Source organism: Salvelinus fontinalis, chromosome 3 (assembly GCF_029448725.1).
Source record: "Salvelinus fontinalis isolate EN_2023a chromosome 3, ASM2944872v1, whole genome shotgun sequence".
Classification (NCBI taxonomy): domain Eukaryota; kingdom Metazoa; phylum Chordata; class Actinopteri; order Salmoniformes; family Salmonidae; genus Salvelinus; species Salvelinus fontinalis.
This window is the reverse complement of record NC_074667.1, coordinates 62,895,505-62,918,370: the sequence shown is the minus strand read 5'-3', so window position 1 is coordinate 62,918,370 and position 22,866 is coordinate 62,895,505. Positions and strand designations below refer to the sequence as shown.

At 46.2% G+C, this 22,866-nt stretch overlaps 1 protein-coding gene across 1 annotated transcript; it reads left to right on the top strand.

Annotated features, from left to right (window-relative positions):
• The first annotated feature begins 309 nt into the window (after positions 1-309).
• LOC129851578 (uncharacterized) lies at positions 310-22,687 on the top strand. Its single transcript, XM_055918188.1, has 10 exons — positions 310-1,906; positions 2,157-2,403; positions 3,455-3,554; positions 6,851-6,928; positions 7,862-7,966; positions 8,499-8,631; positions 9,123-9,237; positions 12,791-12,915; positions 21,112-21,192; positions 21,349-22,687. Exons 1-10 carry the CDS (start codon positions 310-312, stop codon positions 21,438-21,440), a joined length of 2,673 nt encoding a protein of 890 aa, XP_055774163.1. The 3' UTR covers positions 21,441-22,687.
• Positions 22,688-22,866: the final 179 nt, after the last annotated feature.

Below are 22,866 nucleotides of genomic sequence, written 5' to 3'. Positions count from 1 at the left end.
TCCACGTTTGTCTGTCTGTATGTCTCTCTGTCTGTTTGGCTGTGTTTTTCAGGTTTCAGTTCCTGCACCCAGTTTCAGGCCAACCTAAACATGGGGGGAGTCACGGGATGGGTGCGGTTTGACTCCACTAACCAGGCGGCGACCGTAAACGTCACCGGTACCAGAACCTGTGATTCGTCGCTCAACTTCTCCCTGAGTGTGTTCCCTGTGATGTTCGGCCATTTTGCTCAGCCTTGCCTTGAAGCCAACGTAGGAGCGAGCATCTTCACGTTCACCATTGATCAATTCTCATCCAACACCACTGTTAATATGGCCAGTCTATTTAAGCAGAGGTCAAATCTGGAAGACCTTTCGTTGACCTTGGAGACGTGCAACGGCACCAAAGCTTGTACAGTCATAAGCGGTCAGACCACAGTTCAGACATGGCAGGCCAGGTTCTTCAGCTCGGTCGCCGGCGACATTTACATCAGGCAGAACATCGGACAGACCCACGCCAGGGTCCTCACAAACTTGGCAACGATTGGTCAGGTCGGTGCTACGGCAACCAACATCACCATCTTGACGTCGCAGAGTTCTGCTAGAGACTGTAAGGCTCTTCTGGATAGTCTGGAACCTTCATCTCTCACCCAGCTTGGGGAACTGAAAGTAGGCAGCCCTCTTACACCCGTCAAGTCTCGTTTGGACCTCGCTAACTTCAGCTCCAACACCCGCTTCGCTCTCCTCAAACTGGGGTCTTCGAGTTATATGTGCGCTGAGATCAGAACAATGGACAGGAAGGAGGTGAGAGCCCTGGTGAACATGAGAGGGGTCAAGGGTTACTTCTTCTTCAGGCAGGACTCGCCGTTCGAAGTCACAAAACTGAGAGTGAATCTGACCAATCTGGGGAGCCGGGTCGGACCCTATCACATCCACCACTTCCCCACACCTCCTATGAGGTCACCGCCGCAGACCACCTGCTCCAACGACAACGTTGGAGGCCATTGGAACCCGTTTGGGATGGACACTAAAGATCCCACCTACCCCTCTGGACCTGGGTCAACCCATGACCGGTATGAAGTAGGGGACCTCAGCGCCAGGCATGGGTCACTAGAGGGTAAAGCTGTGATGGACGCAGTTTTCACAGACTTCAACCTCCCTCTGTTCGGACAGAACAGCATAGTGGGTCGGTCTGTGGTAATCCACCGTCCGGATGGAACTAGGTTCCTGTGCGCCTACATAGGCTACCCAGGAGAGGTGCATGTAGCCAGGGCTACATTCCGTCACCCTGTGGTGGGTATGGTCCAGTTCGTCCAACTCAAGAGCAACCCGTTGTCTGATGTCACAGTCTTCATGGATCTGTCCTATGGGAGACCCTCCGAGACCGCTACGCGTAACCACCACTGGCACATCCACATGTATCCTATCAGCTCGGAGACAGACGCGGACAAGGGGAGGTGTGGGACCACGGGGGACCACTGGAACCCCTTCAACGTGGACACAAAGGATTTGAGCTACGCCCTGCACTGCGGCCCCTCCAGACCCTTTTCCTGTGAGGTGGGGGACCTCTCCAAAAAGCACAGCACCCTCGACCTGGGGACCCGAGTGGGTGGGGCGTCAGCCAAACACTTCTTCACGGATACCACTTCCTGGTTGTCACTTCCCGCCAGGTCGGGCTCCATGATTGGTCGATCGGTGGTGATCCACAGTGCGGAGGGCGCCGCCCCCAGGATAGCCTGTGCTAACCTCACTGAGGTCCGGATGCCCGCGGCGGTCTTGGGCCCCTGGCATGGACCAGGGGTCTCCAGGGGCCAAGTCCGGTTCTCCCAGGCTTTCCCTCAGGGGCCAACCATGATGGACGTCTCCCTGGCTGGACTCAGCTCCAGGGCTGGGGGCTACCACGTCCACATGCTGCCTATCAGTACCACAGGTACTATTTCATGTTCTTTATAATGGGAGCCAGATGTCCTTGAGTGTTGTGAAAGTCCTCTAGTGTTCTGAGTGTTTGTTCAGCCTTTGTGTGTATATCTGCTAATTCATTTCAAAGTTGTAACTGTTTTGTAATATGAACAGATTACTTGATCAAATCTTCATTTTCTTAAAACGCAAAGTATCAATCCTTTTCCCTCATTTTGTGAAAGGCGTTTATCAAATAAACCATATTATTATTAATATTACAGGAGAGCCCTGCTCGGACAACAACGTCATGGACCACTTCAACCCCTTCTCCTGGAATGTGTCTGCTTCTCCTGCTGCGGGGTCAGGGACTGTGGATGAATATGAGGCTGGGGACATCAGCGGGAAGTTCGGGATGCTGACGGATCAGAACCAGACACAGACTCGGTATTTGGACGGGAATATGCCGATGACAGGGCCGAACAGTATAGTGGGGAGGTCATTGGTGGTTCACTACACTAACGGATCCAGGTGAGTGTGGGGATTTTGTGTGTGAGTGTGAGTGTGAGTGTGAGTGTGAGTGTGAGTGTGAGTGTGAGAGAGAGAGAGAGAGAGAGAGAGAGAGAGAGAGAGAGAGAGTGTCCTTTGTCATGGGTCAGTTCCCTCCAGGAGTGCTATAAACAGCCAAACCAAAAATACACAAGGGGAAAGATTGTAACAGGTGGTGTGTGATTCATATAAGACTGCTGTAAACTTGGTTCCTCTTTGGGTCACATTTGTGATACCTTGACATTCATGAACGGAACTTCTGACAAAATGTGAATGTTTTACATTATCATACCATTCCTCTTTAGCTCAGTCAGTTCACGCAGAATCATTTCTGACTCAAATCAAACACTGTACTCATGTGAAAGGGAGATCGCTAAATTCACTTTTTTTTATTTTTTTAATTTTTTTAAATGTAACCTTTATTTCACTAGGCAAGTCAGTTAAGAACAAATTCTTACTTACAATGACAGCCTACCGGGGAACAGTGGGTTAACTGCCTTGTTCAGGGGCAGAACAACAGATTTTTACCTTGTCAGACCAGGGATTCGATCCAGAAACCAGAAAAACCTTTCGGTTACTGGCCCAACACTCTAGGACACACAGACATTTGAGTTATTTCGCAGATGCTCTTATTCAGAGTAGTGAGTGCATACATTTTCATAATGGTCCCCCATGGGAATTGAACCCACAACCCTGGTGTTGTAAGCACCATGCTCTACCAAATGAGCTACACTTGGCTATACAGGACATGGGACAGCGCACATTATTACCTTGAACAACGCTTCTTTGGCACAACAAGAAGGCCAACAGGTAAAGTAGGGCCTTTAGGATGTCTGGAATACTGTATCCTCATCTCGTGTTGTGGTGTTGACTTATAAAGGGGGTATGTGGTCAGTTTTCTGAATCGGCATAACAGTTTATAACACATCTGAATCATGTTTGCATCCCCTAAATGTTTAATTTTTGAGTCGTTCACAATAATTGCTTTCTTTAATGAGTTCACAGTTTGTGTATTTGTGTTTGTGAACTCCAGGATGCGGTGTGCTGACGTCTTAGCTGAGAATGCAACAGATGGACACTGGGTGTTTGCCAAGGCTGTCTTCAAAAGCACGGTGACAGGGACAGTCACACTGGTAAGACCTGGATCTCACCTTTGCTCTCTACAATATTCAGATTGCACAAAAGTACTTCATTGGTTTGAATCCGGTCTAATGCTATTTCAGAAAAAATCCAATAAAGCATTTATTGCCAAATATATACAACAGCAAAAAAGACTTCATTATTGCCACCAGGGGAAACCTATTTAGACTAATTCTGACCATGAGGAACACAAGAACACGCATCTGCAGGGGTGGATGTTATCCCCTTTATGATACGTCCCAGGAGAGTACCTGGTGAATCATTACAAAGCTGCCACAAAAACATGACACTGTATTTTCTGCTGCGCCAGACAGTGAATTCATTAGTGCTGTGGCAGAGTCCTGTGTGTGACGGTAGGGCGTGTGTCTGGATCTGTGTGTGTATATCTGTGAGTGTTTGTGTTTGTCTATGTGTGTCTATGGCTGTGTTTACACAGGCAGCCCATTTCTGATGGTTTCTTTTCACAAATTGGTCTTTTGAACAATCAAATTGGTCAAAAGACCAATTTGTGGAAAAATATCAGAATTGGGCTCCCTGTGTAAACACAGCCATGTAGTATTGGCCTGTAGAGTCAGCACCCAGCCCCCCGGCAGCCCCCGACAACCCCCGGCAGCCCCCAGTCTAAAGCACTCAGGAGAACAGCTGTATTTGTCAGGCTCCTATACAGACCTGTGTTCTCCACAGTGTATCTCTATCACTGTTTAGGATGCTTAGAGAACCCATCAAATATCCTTTCAAATATTATGCTCTATCAGATGCAGGATTTGCATGCTCTTTACAGACAGTTCAGAACACCTGGTATGAGCGTCTCATAAAACAAGTGCTAATATAGCTTTGCTGACAGGACAGCAGGTGTTCATGTTCCCAGTGACGTAAGATTGCATAACCTTAAAACACCTGGTTAAATTACATTGACTCAGTAGCTAGTCTAACAGTATCCTCTACTGTCTTCAGTCCCATTGACTCAGTAACTAGTCTAACAGTATCCTCTACTGTCTTCAGTCCCATTGACTCAGTAGCTAGTCTAACAGTATCCTCTACTGTCTCAGTCCCATTGACTCAGTAGCAGTCTAACAGTATCCTCTACTGTCTTCAGTCCCATTGACTCAGTAGCAGTCTAACAGTATCCTCTACTGTCTTCAGTCCCATTGACTCAGTAACTAGTCTAACAGTATCCTCTACTGTCTTCAGTCCCATTGACTCAGTAGCTAGTCAAACAGTATCCTCTACTGTCTTCAGTCCCATTGACTCAGTAGCTAGTCTAACAGTATCCTCTACTGTCTTCAGTCCCATTGACTCAGTAACTAGTCTAACAGTATCCTCTACTGTCTCAGTCCCATTGACTCAGTAGCTAGTCTAACAGTATCCTCTACTGTCTTCAGTCCCATTGACTCAGTAACTAGTCTAACAGTATCCTCTACTGTCTTCAGTCCCATTGACTCAGTAACTAGTCTAACAGTATCCTCTACTGTCTTCAGTCCCATTGACTCAGTAGCTAGTCTAACAGTATCCTCTACTGTCTCAGTCCCATTGACTCAGTAGCAGTCTAACAGTATCCTCTACTGTCTTCAGTCCCATTGACTCAGTAGCAGTCTAACAGTATCCTCTACTGTCTTCAGTCCCATTGACTCAGTAACTAGTCTAACAGTATCCTCTACTGTCTTCAGTCCCATTGACTCAGTAGCTAGTCTAACAGTATCCTCTACTGTCTTCAGTCCCATTGACTCAGTAGCTAGTCTAACAGTATCCTCTACTGTCTTCAGTCCCATTGACTCAGTAACAGTCTAACAATATCCTCTACTGTCTTCAGTCCCATTGACTCAGTAACTAGTCTAACAGTATCCTCTATTGTCTTCAGTCCCATTGACTCAGTAACTAGTCTAACAGTATCCTCTACTGTCTTCAGTCCCATTGACTCAGTAACTAGTCTAACAGTATCCTCTACTGTCTTCAGTCCCATTGACTCAGTAGCTAGTCTAACAGTATCCTCTACTGTCTTCAGTCCCATTGACTCAGTAGCTAGTCTAACAGTATCCTCTACTGTCTTCAGTCCCATTGACTCAGTAACAGTCTAACAATATCCTCTACTGTCTTCAGTCCCATTGACTCAGTAACTAGTCTAACAGTATCCTCTATTGTCTTCAGTCCCATTGACTCAGTAGCTAGTCTAACAGTATCCTCTACTGTCTTCAGTCCCATTGACTCAGTAACTAGTCTAACAGTATCCTCTACTGTCTTCAGTCCCATTGACTCAGTAGCTAGTCTAACAGTATCCTCTACTGTCTTCAGTCCCATTGACTCAGTAGCAGTCTAACAGTATCCTCTACTGTCTTCAGTCCCATTGACTCAGTAGCAGTCTAACAGTATCCTCTACTGTCTTCAGTCCCATTGACTCAGTAACTAGTCTAACAGTATCCTCTACTGTCTTCAGTCCCATTGACTCAGTAACTAGTCTAACAGTATCCTCTACTGTCTTCAGTCCCATTGACTCAGTAACTAGTCTAACAGTATCCTCTACTGTCTCAGTCCCATTGACTCAGTAGCTAGTCTAACAGTATCCTCTACTGTCTTCAGTCCCATTGACTCAGTAGCTAGTCTAACAGTATCCTCTACTGTCTTCAGTCCCATTGACTCAGTAGCTAGTCTAACAGTATCCTCTACTGTCTTCAGTCCCATTGACTCAGTAGCTAGTCTAACAGTATCCTCTACTGTCTTCAGTCCCATTGACTCAGTAACTAGTCTAACAGTATCCTCTACTGTCTTCAGTCCCATTGACTCAGTAACTAGTCTAACAGTATCCTCTACTGTCTTCAGTCCCATTGACTCAGTAACTAGTCTAACAGTATCCTCTACTGTCTTCAGTCCCATTGACTCAGTAGCAGTCTAACAGTATCCTCTACTGTCTTCAGTCCCATTGACTCAGTAACAGTCTAACAGTATCCTCTACTGTCTTCAGTCCCATTGACTCAGTAGCAGTCTAACAGTATCCTCTACTGTCTTCAGTCCCATTGATTCAGTAACTAGTCTAACAGTATCCTCTACTGTCTTTAGTCCCATTGACTCAGTAGCAGTCTAACAGTATCCTCTACTGTCTTCAGTCCCATTGACTCAGTAACAGTCTAACAGTATCCTCTACTGTCTTTAGTCCCATTGACTCAGTAGCTAGTCTAACAGTATCCTCTACTGTCTTCAGTCCCATTGACTCAGTAGCTAGTCTAACAGTATCCTCTACTGTCTTCAGTCCCATTGACTCAGTAGCTAGTCTAACAGTATCCTCTACTGTCTTCAGTCCCAGCAGACTTTTCTGGATGGCAGCTACAGTGACATCACTCTGGAGGTGGACATACGGTCATCACAGGTGCTAGACGTAAGCATGCATGGACCTCTCGGATCTGTTCAATCTTTTTTAATTGAAACAAAAATTTACGGTCACATTCTCATTGTTATATAATTGCTAACCTTATCACAGGTAGGTTCCATTGAAAAAGGGAGCCTGGATAAATATCCTATTTTTGTGGCAACAAATAACTTATGTCACATAGTGGCTGTTACCTAGCCTACTGTGCAATCTTGGCATCCAGAAATCAATGTCAATCAATCAAATGTATTTATAAAGCCCTTTTTACATCTGCAGATGACACGAAGTGCTTTTTACAGAAACCCAGCCTAAAACCCCAAAGAGCAAGCAATGCAGACGTAGAAACACAATGCAGACGTAGAAACACAATGCAGACGTAGAAACACAATGCAGACGTAGAAACACAATGCAGACGTAGAAACACAATGCAGACGTAGAAACACAATGCAGACGTAGAAACACAATGCAGACGTAGAAACACAATGCAGACGTAGAAACACAATGCAGACGTAGAAACACAATGCAGACGTAGAAGCACAATGCAGACGTAGAAACACAATGCAGACGTAGAAGCACAATGCAGACGTAGAAATACAATACAGACGTAGAAACACAATGCAGACGTAGAAACACAATGCAGACGTAGAAACACAATGCAGACGTAGAAGCACAATGCAGACGTAGAAACACAATGCAGACGTAGAAACACAATGCAGACGTAGAAGCACAATGCAGACGTAGAAACACAATACAGACATAGAAACACAATACAGACGTAGAAGCAATGTAGAAACAAATCAGCTGCTCTGTAACATTTTAATGTCTGTCACTAGAGTCTATCTACTGTAGAATCATATCACAGGTTCTATTAGAAAGGGGAAGCTGTATAAAAAGAATGGTATAACATCAGAGAAAAAATCATGTTTTCCCCACTGTAACCAGGTAACAGAGGTTTCCTGGATCATCACTGGTAAAGGCTCTGAGGTGAACGACAACCAGTGTACCAGTGTTGGGGACACGTTTAACCCCTTCAACATGGAAGCTGGGGTGAGTTTATTCTCTCATTTTCACTTACAATACATCATGGCCCTTCTTCATGAAGTGTCTAGGATAGATCAGACTCTGAGACACTTCATGAATAAGGGCCCAGTACATAGCCATCATAGGGTAATTTCTCCCACTATGTAGCGCTGATCTCTGCTTTATTTCAACTTTAAAATTCCACTTGATCAACAAGTCTTATGGAATCCAACGGAACTGTGTTTGATATTCCATCGAATCTTTGTCTTTGACAATGTCACAGTTGTTGGGTTTTGAGTTTGCAAGAAAGGCATTTCACTGTACTTATGCATGTGACATTAAAACTTGAAACTACACCACAACCACAACCATATACTTCACATTGTTCTCAAAACCAGAAGTGAAAGTGTTTGTTGGAATTGGTTTCAGTACAGTTAGAATGAGTAGAACAGTCGTGGAACCTCTGACCCAGCCCTATTGACTTGAATGGGGACATCCCTTCTAGTAATTCTATTTCTATGGTTGGTTCCGTCCTCTGCTTTGTTCTGTTCTCTCTCAGAACTCCAGTTGTTCCCGTGACAACGCTCTGAGTTGTGAGGTGGGAGACCTGACAAACAGACAGGGGACAGTCAGCCTGACACACAGACAGCTGTACACCGACACCAGCATACAACTGGCTGGGGACTACACAGGTAACACACAAGCATGTACGCACACACACAGAGACACACAGAGACACACACACACACACACACACACACACACACACACACACACACACACACACACACACACACACACACACACACACACACACACACACACACACACACACACACAGCACTGTAAGCTGGACCAGACAGAATACAGACAGCTGTACTCAGACACCAGCATACAAATGTCAGGGGAGTACACAGGTAACAGACACACATTGTCTGTTCAGAAATCTAGACTCCTTTAGGATGCACATGAAACATAATATTGATGTCATTGCACACTCACCGAACTGCAATCCAAAACTGTTGCATCACATTGTTTCCCAAGAGAATCAAGTTCACGAGGAAAATGTCAACCACCGTCACTATTAGGGGGTATGTCATGTGTGGAACAACAAGGTCATTCAGGTGATAATATAAAAAGTATATTTCTGACTTTGGTGCCGTTGTTGATGATGTTGTTGTAGTGGTCCACAGGTCCCTGGTCCTGAGGAGCGGCAGCGATGTCTTGGCGTGCACCGTCATTCTTCCAGAATCCCCCTGGGCAGAGCAGACCTTCCCCAACGTCATGTCTTTCAGCAGGTGGGTGGGACTGGGTATTAAACCGCCTGTGAACTCAACACTGTGTTAGCCCATCAAGCGAAGACCTACAGGCGTTAGTGTTGGGAGCCAATATGTGAGACTGATCGCGTATTAAACCGTGGAACTGGAGAGGGAATGAGGAAGAGAGTGTTAAATGTAATTAGACTACTTGTTTTTAATACTTGAGTACTTGGCACTTACATTTATGTTGAATATTTCAACCATCAAGGAAACACCAGTATTATCTCGCTCTGTGTAAAGGGTTCTACATAGAACCCGAAAGGGTTCTACAACGGGTTCTCCTATGGGAACAGCCGAAGAACCCTTTTAGGTTCTAGATAGCAACTTTTTTTCCAAAGAGTGTATTCTCACCACCTCCTCAGCCAGCCACCACACGTGCCATACCTGTATAAGACGATGGAGGGTTCATTGACAACAATGTGACACAACTCATTGATCACATCTTCATAGAGGGTTTGGCCCAGGGCCAATAGTCGAACCATGAAAACACTCATTGATCATATCTTCATAGAGGGTTTGGCCCAGGGCCAATAGTCGAACCATGAAAACACTCATTGATCATATCTTCATAGAGGGTTTGGCCCAGGGCCAATAGTCGAACCATGAAAACACTCATTGATCATATCTTCATAGAGGGTTTGGCCCAGGGCCAATAGTCGAACCATGAAAACACTCATTGATCATATCTTCATAGAGGGTTTGGCCCAGGGCCAATAGTCGAACCATGAAAACACTCATTGATCATATCTTCATAGAGGGTTTGGCCCAGGGCCAATAGTCGAACCATGAAAACACTCATTGATCATATCTTCATAGAGGGTTTGGCCCAGGGCCAATAGTCGAACCATGAAAACACTCATTGATCATATCTTCATAGAGGGTTTGGCCCAGGGCCAATAGTCAAACCATGAAAACACTCATTGATCATATCTTCATAGAGGGTTTGGCCCAGGGCCAATAGTCGAACCATGAAAACACTCATTGATCATATCTTCATAGAGGGTTTGGCCCAGGGCCAATAGTCGAACCATGAAAACACTCATTGATCATATCTTCATAGAGGGTTTGGCCCAGGGCCAATAGTCAAACCATTAAAACACTCATTGATCATATCTTCATAGAGGGTTTGGCCCAGGGCCAATAGTCGAACCATGAAAACACTCATTGATCATATCTTCATAGAGGGTTTGGCCCAGGGCCAATAGTCGAACCATGAAAACACTCATTGATCATATCTTCATAGAGGGTTTGGCCCAGGGCCAATAGTCAAACCATTAAAACACTCATTGATCATATCTTCATAGAGGGTTTGGCCCAGGGCCAATAGTCAAACCATTAAAACACTCATTGATCATATCTTCATAGAGGGTTTGGCCCAGGGCCAATAGTCGAACCATGAAAACACTCATTGATCATATCTTCATAGAGGGTTTGGCCCAGGGCCAATAGTCAAACCATGAAAACACTCATTGATCATATCTTCATAGAGGGTTTGGCCCAGGGCCAATAGTCAAACCATGAAAACACTCATTGATCATATCTTCATAGAGGGTTTGGCCCAGGGCCAATAGTCAAACCATGAAAACACTCATTGATCATATCTTCATAGAGGGTTTGGCCCAGGGCCAATAGTCAAACCATGAAAACAATCCAACCATATCTCAAATGCTTTACAAGATAATACACCATCACTAATCCTGAATGATGGGATTACAGTACATCATCATGAATTCATATACGCTGAGTGTACAAAACATTAGGAACACCTTCACTTTCCATGACAGACTGACCAGGTGAATCCAGGTGAAATCTACAATATGATCCCTTAATGATGTGACTTGTTAAATCCACTTCAATCAGTGTAGATGAAGGGGAGGAGACATGTTAAAGAAGGATCTTTATGCCTTGAGACACTTGAGACATGGATCGTGTGTTTCATTCAGAGGATGAATGGGCAAGACAACATATTTAGGTGCCTTTGAACAGGGTATGATTGTAGGTGCCAGGCATATTGGGTTGAGTCAAGAACTGCAACGCTGATTTTCACGTTCAACAGTTTCTCGTGTGTATCAAGAATGGTCCACCACCCAAAGGACATACAGCCAACTTGACACAGCTGTGGAAAACAATGGAATCAACATTGGCCAGCATACTGTTCTTAATGTTTTGTATACTCAATATCACACAGATGGGTTGTTATGTGCCTTTTACTGAGGAGTGGCTTCCGTCTGGCAACTCTACAGTAAAGGCCTGATTGGTAGAGTGCTGCAGAGATGGTTGTCGTTCTGGAAGGTTCTCCCATCTCCACAGAGGAACTCTGGAGCTCTGTCAGAGTGACCATCTGGTTCTTGGTTACCTCACTGACCAAGGCCCTTCTCCCCCGATTGCTCAGTTTGGTCAGGCGGCCAGCTGTAGGAAGAGTCTTGGTGGTCCCAAACTTCTTCCATTTAAGAATGAGGGAGGCCACTGTGTTCTTGGGGACCTTCAATGCTGCAGAACATTTTTGGTACCCTTCCCCAGATTTGTGCCTCAACACAATCCTGTCTCAGAGCTCTATGGACAATTCCTTCGACCTCATGGCTTGGTTTTTGCTCTGACATGTGTAACAGTATAACTTACTCAATATCACACGAATATCACACGACCTCGGGCGCAAACCAGGGACCCTCTGCACACGTCAACAACTGACACCCACGAAGCATCGTTACCCATCGCTCCACAAAAGCCGCGGCCCTTGCAGAGCAAGGGGAAACCCTACTTCAGGTCTCAGAGCAAGTGACGTAACCGATTGAAATGCTATTAGCGCGTACCCGCTAACTAGCTAGCCATTTCACATCCGTTACACATGCACTGTCAACTGTGGGACCTTATATAGACAAGTGTGTGCCTTTCCAAATCATGTCCAATCAATTGAATTTACCACAGGTGGACTCCGATCAAGTTGTAGAAACATCTCAAAGATGATCAATGGAAACAGGATGCACTGAGCTCAATTTCGAGTCTCATAGCAAAGGGTCTGAATACTTATGTAAATAAGCTATTTCAGTTTTAAAAAAAGTATAAATTACCAAACATTTATAAAAACATATTTTTCGGTTTGTCATTATGGGATATTGTGTGTAGATTGATGAGGATTTTTTTTTTTATATACATTTTAGAATGTCTACCATAACAAAATGTGAAAAAAGTACAGGGGTCTGAATACTTTCTGAATGCTCTGTATATATCACAGGATGTTGGTTGCACCTTAATTGGGGAGAACCGGATCGTGATAATGACTGGAACGGAATCAGTGGAATGGTACAATATACATAAAACACATGGTTTCAAGGTATTTGATGCCATTCCATTTGCTCCGTTCCGGCCATTATTATGCAGCCTCTGTATGTATGTATGTATGTATGTATGTATGTATGTATGTATGTATGTATGTATGTATGTATGTATGTATGTATCTTGTCAAATTGTATATTTTCCCAACAAACTATAAAAACAACAATACAAATTGTCTATTGTTCATTTTTCTCTCCAGATATGACTTCCGCAATAGGGTGGCAGAGGTCCTAGAGGTGAACATGTCCAGGGTCACCATCCTACCAGGGTCTCCTCTAGCCACAGTGGACGGACCATGCCAGAAAGTCAGCTTCCTTGTCTCAGGTACAGCCAATAATAGAGTGCTGTATGTGTATGGGTACAGCACAGTGATTCACTATATTCTTTGATCAAAGAAGAAAAAAGAAGAAACATTTTATGTCTCCGAATTACAGAGGCAGTGGCACTGAAGACACATTTAAAACATTACATGGGTAATTCTTGTCTGTGCCCATGCTATTACCAGCTTCCTTATCTCAGGTACAGTTGATGACATACAGAAGTATATTGTTTGTCTATGGTTCAGCGCAATGATGCCCAATATTCCTTTATCAAAATCTGCCTGAAAGCGTGTTCTCTTTGAATTTCTATATTGTTCAAAAGTTACATTCTTTCCAAATAAGACACAGACAAATGTTCCAGCACAAACACTTATAATTGTGGCAAAGTCAAAACATTACAGAATAAATTATTGTCTGTGCCCATGATAATATACCAAGTCCCCTCTCCTGAGCCTAAAACTGAACATGGAGTAAGGTGTAAAAGGAAGTGGATTGGCTGATGAATCAGATCAGCCTAAAACATCTGGCAGTGCATGTGGGGGAATTGTTTTAACAATAACAATAAAGTGTAAAGTCCCAGTGCAGTCGAAAAGTGATATTCCTGTTTTACAATATATATTTTTCCTCACCATTGTCACGTTCCTGACCTATTTTTATGTTATTTTGATTATGTTTAGTTGGTTAGGGCGTGAGTTGGGGTGGGCATTGTATGTTGTGTGTGTTTGGTTAGTCTATGGGCGTTGTATGTGTATGGGATAGTGTTTGTTAGGTTGTCTAGTTATGTCTATGGCTGCCTGGATTGGGTCTCAATCAGAGACAGCTGTCATTCATTTGTCTCTGATTGGGAGCCAGATTTAAGGTAGCCATAGGCAGTAGGCTTTTGTGGGTGTTTGTTCCTGTGTCCTCACAGGACAGTTGAAGGTTAGTCACATTTGTTGTTTTGTAGTTTTGTAGTGTATTGTTTTGCTGTTTTCATTAAAAGATGGCTTATTTCCCTCAATCCGCATCTTGGTCCTATCCATGCTCCTCCTCGTTTGAGGAGGAGAACAACAATGACTGCCTTTACAGAAACACCCACCACAACAGGACCAAGCGGATTGAGGAGAGAGAAAAAGAACTAAAGCAATGGAGAGAAGAGGAATGGAGTTGGGGGCAAATTTTCAATGGAGAAGGACCCTGGGCTAAGGTGGGAGAGAATCGCCGCTCTCGGGAGGAGAAGGAGGCAGCCACAGCCCAGGAGCGCTGGTATGAGGAGGCAGCACGTATGAGAGGCTGGAAGCCCGAGAGGCTCACCCAAAAATTTCTTGGGGGGGGGGGGGGGGGCTAAAGGGGAGTGTGGCGAAGCCGGGTAGGATACCTGAGCCAACTCCCCGGGCTTGCCGTGGAGTGAGAGGGCGTCGTACTGGTCAGACACCGTGTTATGCGGTAAAGCGCACGGTGTCCCCAGTACGCGTGCTTAGCCCAGTGCGGGCTATTCCACCTTGCCGCACTGGGAGGGCTAGGTTGGGCATCGAGCCGGATGCCATGAAGCCGGCCCAACGTATCTGGCCTCCAGTACGTCTCCTCGGGCCGGCGTACATGGCACCAGCCTTACAGGTGGTGTCCCCGGTTCGCCTGCATAGCCCAGTGCGGGCTATTCCACCTCGCCGCACTGGCAGGGCTACGGGGACCATTCAACCTGGTAGGGTTGGGGAGGCTCGGTGCTCAAGAGCACGTGTCCTCCTTCACGGTCCGGTATATCCGGCGCCACCTTCCCACCCCAGCTCAGTACCACCAGTGCCTACACCACGCACCAGGCTTACAGTGCATCTCCAGAGCCCTGTTCCTCCTCCACGTACACTCCCTATGGTGCGTGTCTCCAGCCCAGTGCCTCCAGTTCCGGCACCACGCACCAAGCCTCCTGTGCGTCTCCAGAGCCCTGGACGCACTGTTCCTATTCCCCGCACTCGCCCTGAGGTGCGTGCCCTCAGCCCGGTACCTCCAGTTCCGGTTCCACGCACCAGGCCTAGAGTGCGCCACGAGAGTCCAGTGTGCCCTGTTCCTGTTCCCCGCACTCGCCCTGAGGTGCGTGCCCTCAGCCCGGTACCTCCAGTTCCGGTACCACGCACCAGGCCTATAGTGCGTCTCAGCTGGCCAGAGTCTGCCGTCTGCCCAGCGGTGCCTGAACGGCCCGTCTGCCCAGCTCCGTCTGAGCCATCTGTCTGCCCAGCTCCGTCTGAGCCATCTGTCTGCCCAGCTCCGTCTGAGCCATCTGTCTGCCCAGCGCCGTCTGAGCCATCTGTCTGCCCAGCGCCGTCTGAGCCATCTGTCTGCCCAGCGCCGTCTGAGCCATCCGTCTGCCCAGCGCCGTCTGAGCCATCCGTCTGCCCAGCGCCGTCTGAGCCATCCGTCTGCCCAGCGCCGTCTGAGCCATCCGTCTGCCCAGCGCCGTCTGAGCCATCCGTCTGCCCAGCGCCGTCTGAGCCATCCGTCTGCCCAGCGCCGTCTGAGCCATCCGTCTGCCCAGCGCCGTCTGAGCCATCCGTCTGCCCAGCGCCGTCTGAGCCATCCGTCTGCCCAGCGCCGTCTGAGCCATCCGTCTGCCCAGCGCCGTCTGAGTCATCCGTCTGCCACGAGCCGTTAGAGCCGCCCGTCTGTCCCGAGCCAGTAGAGCCGTCCGTCAGTCAGGAGCCGCCAGAGCCGTCAGTCAGGAGCCGCCAGAGCCGTCCGCCAGTCAGGAGCCGCCAGAGACGCCCGCCAGTCAGGAGCCGCCAGAGACGCCCGCCAGTCAGGAGCCGCCAGAGACGCCCGCCAGTCAGGAGCCGCCAGAGACGCCCGCCAGTCAGGAGCCGCCAGAGACGCCCGCCAGTCAGGAGCCGCCAGAGACGCCCGCCAGTCAGGAGCCGCCAGAGACGCCCGCCAGTCAGGAGCCGCCAGAGACGCCCGCCAGTCAGGAGCCGCCAGAGACGCCCGCCAGTCAGGAGCCGCCAGAGACGCCCGCCAGTCAGGAGCCGCCAGAGACGCCCGCCAGTCAGGAGCCGCCAGAGACGCCCGCCAGTCAGGAGCCGCCAGAGACGCCCGCCAGTCAGGAGCCGCCAGAGACGCCCGCCAGTCAGGAGCCGCCAGAGACGCCCGCCAGTCCGGAGCTGCCCGCCAGTCCGGAGCTGCCCTACAGTCCGGAGCTGCCCTACAGTCCGGAGCTGCCACTCAGCCCGGACCTGCCGGAGTCCCTCAGCCAGGACCTGCCGGAGTCCCTCAGCCAGGACCTGCCGGAGTCCCTCAGCCAGGACCTGCCGGAGTCCCTCAGCCAGGACCTGCCGGAGTCCCTCAGCCAGGACCTGCCGGAGTCCCTCAGCCAGGACCTGCCGGAGTCCCTCAGCCAGGACCTGCCGGAGTCCCTCAGCCAGGACCTGCCGGAGTCCCTCAGCCAGGACCTGCCGGAGTCCCTCAGCCAGGACCTGCCGGAGTCCCTCAGCCAGGACCTGCCGGAGTCCCTCAGCCAGGACCTGCCGGAGTCCCTCAGCCAGGACCTGCCGCCCCTTATCCCGGTGCTGCCCCTTATCCCGGTGCTGCCCCTTATCCCGGTGCTGCCCCTTCATTTAGGTGGGGTTAGTGGGAGGGTGGTCATTGGGAGGGGGATAAAGAAGCGGGGATTGATTATGGTGGGGACCTCGTCCACCGCCAGAGCCGCCACCGTGGACAGACGCCCACCCAGACCCTCCCCTAGACTTTGTGCTGGTGCGCCCGGAGTACGCACCTTAAGGGGGGGGGTTCTGTCACGTTCCTGACCTATTTTTATGTTATTTTGATTATGTTTAGTTGGTTAGGGCGTGAGTTGGGGTGGGCATTGTATGTTGTGTGTGTTTGGTTAGTCTATGGGTGTTGTATGTGTATGGGATAGTGTTTGTTAGGTTGTCTAGTTATGTCTATGGCTGCCTGGATTGGGTCTCAATCAGAGACAGCTGTCATTCATTTGTCTCTGATTGGGAGCCAGATTTAAGGTAGCCATAGGCAGTAGGCTTTTGTGGGTGTTTGTTCCTGTGTCCTCACAGGACAGTTGAAGGTTAGTCACATTTGTTGTTTTGTAGTGTATTGTTTTGCTGTTTTCATTAAAAGATGGCTTATTTCCCTCAATCCGCATCTTGGTCCTATCCATGCTCCTCCTCGTTTGAGGAGGAGAACAACAATGACTGCCTTTACAACCATGAGGTTAAAATATAATTATGATAATGCTCTTTTAATGTAAGAGCTGTTTGAAAGACTGAAATTCTTACCTGTTTTAGTGGGATGGCGCTTTAGCCTGCCTGGTGATATCACCAGGTGGTAAATCAGTTAATAGACCAATAAGAAAGAGAGTTCCAAATCTTTCTGCCAATAACAGCTAATTTACAGTTTTCCGCTCCTCACTCAGACCACTCCCAGACAGTCCTAGCAAAATTATAGCTTGAGAAATTGTTCTTTGCTATTTTCGACAATTTTAAATCACAGCAAGGTACTTAATTGTTACCCAGAAATGATTTGATATTGAGATAAAACGGCTGCATTGGACCTTTAAGCACGTGTGAGGGAGATCCCCTAGGGCTTATAGTCTACGAGCCTACAGCGTCTTCAGAAAAACAATAAAGTATCTTCCTCAGTGAGTCATTGAAAGTAGTGAGAAGTTAGTCACACATATTCAGAAGTGGTTTCAGGACAGGTTCACTGCAGAGATGTTGAAGCGATGACAGTAATTCAAGTAAGAATGACAGCTACTGCATGCACATTGTTGTCCCTCATTTGAAGGTAAACGTCAGTTCAAGTCAAATACTAACAGTGACAATAAGCGTAGGTCTATCACCAGTCTAACGTTATATTGGAAAGGTCAAATCAAATCAAATGTTATTGGTCACATACAGATGTTAGCAGATGCTATTGCGAGTGTAGCGAAATGCTTGTGCTTCTAGTTCCGACAGTGCAGCAATATCTAACAAGTAATCTTAACATTCCACAACAACTACCTGATACACACAAATCTAAGTAAACGAATGAAATAGAATATATACATATAAATACATGGATGAGCAATGACCGAGCGGCATAGGCAAGATGCAATTGATGGTATAAAATACAGTATATACATATGAGATGAGTAATGCAAGATATGTAAACATTATTAAAGTGGCATTATTACAGTGACTAGTGATCCATTTATTAAAGTGGCCAATGATTTCAAGTCTGTATGTAGGCAGCAGCCTTTCTGAGTTAGTGATGGCTGTTTAACAGTCTGATGGCCTTGAGATAGAAGCTATTTTTCAGTCTCTCAGTCCCAACTTTGATGCACCTGTACTGACCTCGCCTTCTGGATGGTAGCAGGGTGAACAGCAGTGACTCGGGTGGTTGTTGTCCTTGATGATCTTTTTGGCCTTCCTGTTACATTGGGTGCTGTAGGGGCATGTAGTTTGCCCCTGGCGATGCGTTGTGCAAACCGCACCACCCTCTTGAGAGCCCTGCGGTGGTTGTGGGCATTGCCGTTGCCGTACCAGGCAGTGATACAGCCCGACAGGGTGCTCTCAATTGTGCATCTGTAAAAGTTTGTGAGGGTTTTAGGTGACAAGCCAAATTTATTCAGCCTCCTGAAGTCCAAGATCATCTCCTTTGTTTTGTTGACGTTGGGTGGGAGGTTGTTTTCCTGACACCACACTCCGAGTGCCGGCACCTCCTCCCTATAGGCTGTCTCGTCGTTGTTGGTAATCAAGCCTACTACTGTTGTGCCGTCTGCAAACTTGATGAATGAGTTGGAGGAGTGCATGGCCACACAGTCATGGGTGAACAGGGAGTACAGAAGGGGGCTGAGCACGGACCCTTGTGTGGCCCCAATGTTGAGGATCAACGAAGTGGAGATGTTGTTTGCTTCCTTCACCACCTGGGAGCGGCCCGTCAGGAAGTCCAGGACCCAATTCCACAGGGTGGGGTTGAGACCCAGGGTTAATGATGAGCTTGGAGGGTACTATGATGTTGAATGCTGAGCTGTAGTCAATGAACAGCATTCTTACATAGGTATTCCTCTTGTCCAGATGGGATAGGGCAGTGTGCAGTGTGATGGCGATTGCATCGTCTGTGGACCTATTGGGGCGATACACAAATTGAAGTGGGTCTAGGGTGACAGGTAAGGTGGAGGTGATATGATCCTTGACTAGTCTCTCAAAGCACTTCATGATGACAGAAGTGAGTACTACGGGGCGATAGTCATTTAGTTCCGTTACCTTTGCCTTCTTGGGTACAAGTACAATAGTGGCCATCTTGAAGCATGTGGGGACAGCAGACTGGGATAGGGAGAGATTGAATATGTCCGTAAACACATCAGCCAGCTGGTCTGCGCATGCTCTGAGGACGTGGTTAGGTATGCCGTCTGGGCTGGCAGCCTTGCGAGGGTTAACACGTTTAAATGTCTTACTCACGTCAGCCACAGAGAAGGAGAGCCCACAGTCCTTGGTAGCGGGCCACGTCTGTGGCACTGTATTATCCTCAAAGCGGGCAAAGAAGGTGTTTAGGTGTGTTTGTGTGTGTGTCCATTTACATATTTGGAAATCTATGTTGGAATCTAGTTTCTTCGAGGCCATGACACACTACTTTAGTCAAAAGCATTCACCTGGAATGTAAACCTATTGTTTACATTTGAAACGTTATAATTATGTTGTCTGAGTAATTGAACATCACACCACTTATATAGTTGTCTTTGTCATTAAAGTGTCACAACTGCCAGTCAGGTAGAGAGGAAAGGGAGGTGCTGAGTGGAGGAATGCCTTTTTGAAGAATGAGGAGGTAGGCTGCTCACAGATGGTTTGCAGGACACAGATTAAGCCTTGTATAATGGAGAAAAACAACTCCTCCTCATGCTACAGAGCAATTACCAGGGTTTTTGTGTGTCGTTTTCAATAAACTGTCAAATCGTGGGAGTCTGTGTAGATGCTATGCTAGGTGTTGATTCTTCCCTCCATTAAGCTTTGTTGGTTTCTCAGCCCTTGTGTCCCACTCTGAGAGCTACTCGGAGATAGTTGCGTTCCAATGGCACCCTATTCCCTACATAGTGCACTACTTTTAACAGAACCCTAATGGCCCTGATCAAAAGTAGTGCACTAAGTAGCTAGCTGCTCAGGCCTCTGTGTCTGTCCAGACAATGAATAATTCTGCCCATTCAAAAGCCTTACAAAACCTAGAAAAACTACTGGGTAACCTGATGCAGGAGTTAAGTGTCTGGCTATTCTCTATAGTGTACTACTTTTGATCAAAGCCCTATGCACCCTGGTCAAAAGTAGTGCACTAAGTAGGGAATAGGGTGCCCTTTGGGATGCATCCTGTGTCCCCCTCCAAGTTGTCTGTCCCAGTAGGACAGAGGAGAGCAGTGTATGGAGAATTGGTAGCACAGTATAGCACAAACAGGATGGCCTTTATGACATCAGAAGAACACAGTGGAACGTTTTCAGTCTAGTACTGCCCGACGAAGACATACAGAGTTGTGAATGATAAACTATCTTTGTGAAAAAAGTTTATTTGTCTCATATAAAAACATAGTTTTTCCTTGATCTGGGTACCCAGACTAGGCTGTAGATGTATTTATTGAACCTTTATTTTATCAGGGAGTCATACTGAGACAATAAACTACAGAAAATACACACATGAAAATATAAATACAAAATGCAAGCATTAAAAAAAACACGGTCATAAAAAACAAAGATATTCATCAGTAATAAGGTCCTCAATCAGCTTTCTGAATTGCCCTAGAGGCACCAGAACTTCACATTTAACATTTTGAAGATTGTTCCACAAATAATGTGCAAGAAAACTAAAGCTGATTTACCTAACTCTGAGAGACCAAAGGAATCTACAGAGTTAGTCATCCCTGAGACCGGGTGTGGTAGCTAGTATGACTAAAGTTTAGTAATGATGTTAGGAACAGTGGAACTTTTTGTAAAAGGGCTTCATAAATGAAAACATAGCAATGTATCAACCTACGTGACATCAAAGAGGGCCAACCAACTTTCTGGTAGAGAATGGGTGATATACCATCCAAGCTTTCGCAGACTCCAAAACAATCTTTACACAATATTCTCAGTTTAGGGAAGCCTGATGAAGACATTACAGGGGAGAATAAAGTGGCAATAACATTGTAATAATACTATGGCAACTCACAATGCTACATACTACTGTGACTTTTAATAACCAATACCCTGTTGACTTCCAGGGGAGGTGAGTACGGACAAGATGAACTCTATCAAAGACAGTGACAAGATGGGCATCTTCAAGCAGGCAGAAGGTTGCTCAAGTAAGTACACCACTGACACTCACACACCCACCCACCAACACACACCCAATACAGTAGGTGTGATAGTGTAATACTGAACAGAAACATACAAATAAACCTTACTGTGTAGACGTATTAATGTAATACAATCTTTCATCTCAATGTTCATTTAAACAGGAAGTTCTGGACAACTGCTGGAGCCTGGGCGATATCTGGTGATGTTGACGATAGCTGCAGCCTACTTCCTACACTCTCTGATCCAGCAGTAGTTTATACTGTAGATCTAGGTTTGCATCCCAAATGGCACCCTATTCCCCATATAGTGCACTACTTCTGACCAGAGACTTAAAAAAAATAAAAAAAATATGTATTTCACCTTTATTTAACCAGGTAGGCCAGTTGAGAACAAGCTCTCATTTACAACTGCGACCTGGCCAAGGCAGTGCAACACAAACAATAACACAGAGCTACACATGGAATAAACAAACGTACAGTCAATAACACAATAGAAAAAATCTATATACATTGTGTGCAAATGAGGTAAGATTAGGGAGGTATGGCAATAAATAGGCTGTAGTGGCGAAGTAATTACAATTTAGCAGTTAAACTGGAGTGATAGATGTGCAGAAAATGAATGTGCAAGTAGAGATATTGGGGTGCAAAGGAGAAAAAATATATATATATCAATATGGGGATGAGGTAGTTGGATGGGCTATTTACAAATGGGCTATGTACAGGTGCAATGATCTGTGAGCTGCTCTGACAGCTGATGCTTAAAGTTGGTGAGGGAGATATGAGTCTCCAGCTTCAGTGATTTTTGAAATTCATTCCAGCCATTGGCAGCAGAGAACTGGAACTGGAAGGAAAGGCGACCAAAGGTGGAATTGACTTTGTTGGTGACCAGTGAAATATACCTGCTGGAGCGCGTGCTACAGGTGGGTGCTGCTATGGGGACCAGTGAGCTAAGATAAGGCGGGGCTTTACCTAGCAAAGACTTGGTCTTTGGTCAAAAGTAGTGCACTATAAAGGGAATAGGGGGCCATTTGGGCATAGCCCTAACCCTCACTTTGAATCAACACTGGAACTGTCAAATATTCCTATTTTCTAAACTGCAATGAAGTCTATATTTTGATGATCTTTTTGTCATTGATCTGAATGGTGTGGGTTTGAATTTACTCTTGACGCAAGCATTTTTTTGTTTATTTGTTTTTTATCCTAGATATAAAAAATATATATACTTTAGATGCCAACTTCCTGTATTATATTGTAAATATTCCACATTTGGGTAAATATGAATGAGTATACTGTTTCAGCCCAATATCCAGAACATCATAGCAAACGTAATAGAGCAACAATTGTTAATTGTCCTTCCCTGTCCAATTACTGTATCAAAAATGCAATTTGAAGGAAAGAGATGCTGTAAATGTTTGCAAATGTGTCCCATTGTATGTATGCATTGTTTTCTCATGCATTAATGTATTAAACTGCCACTTTCCCATTTAAGGTGAATTTCGAAGTCTTGCATATATGTTTTTATTGAGTAACCATAAAAATAATATGTGATGATGAAAAAATATATTTGGATAAATACGGATTATTGAAAACGTGAATTTCATGAAATCTCTATAGGCCTTTTCTCCTATGCAGGGGCGTAGGCTACATACTGTTTCATACATGTTGCTGTTTACTTGAGCC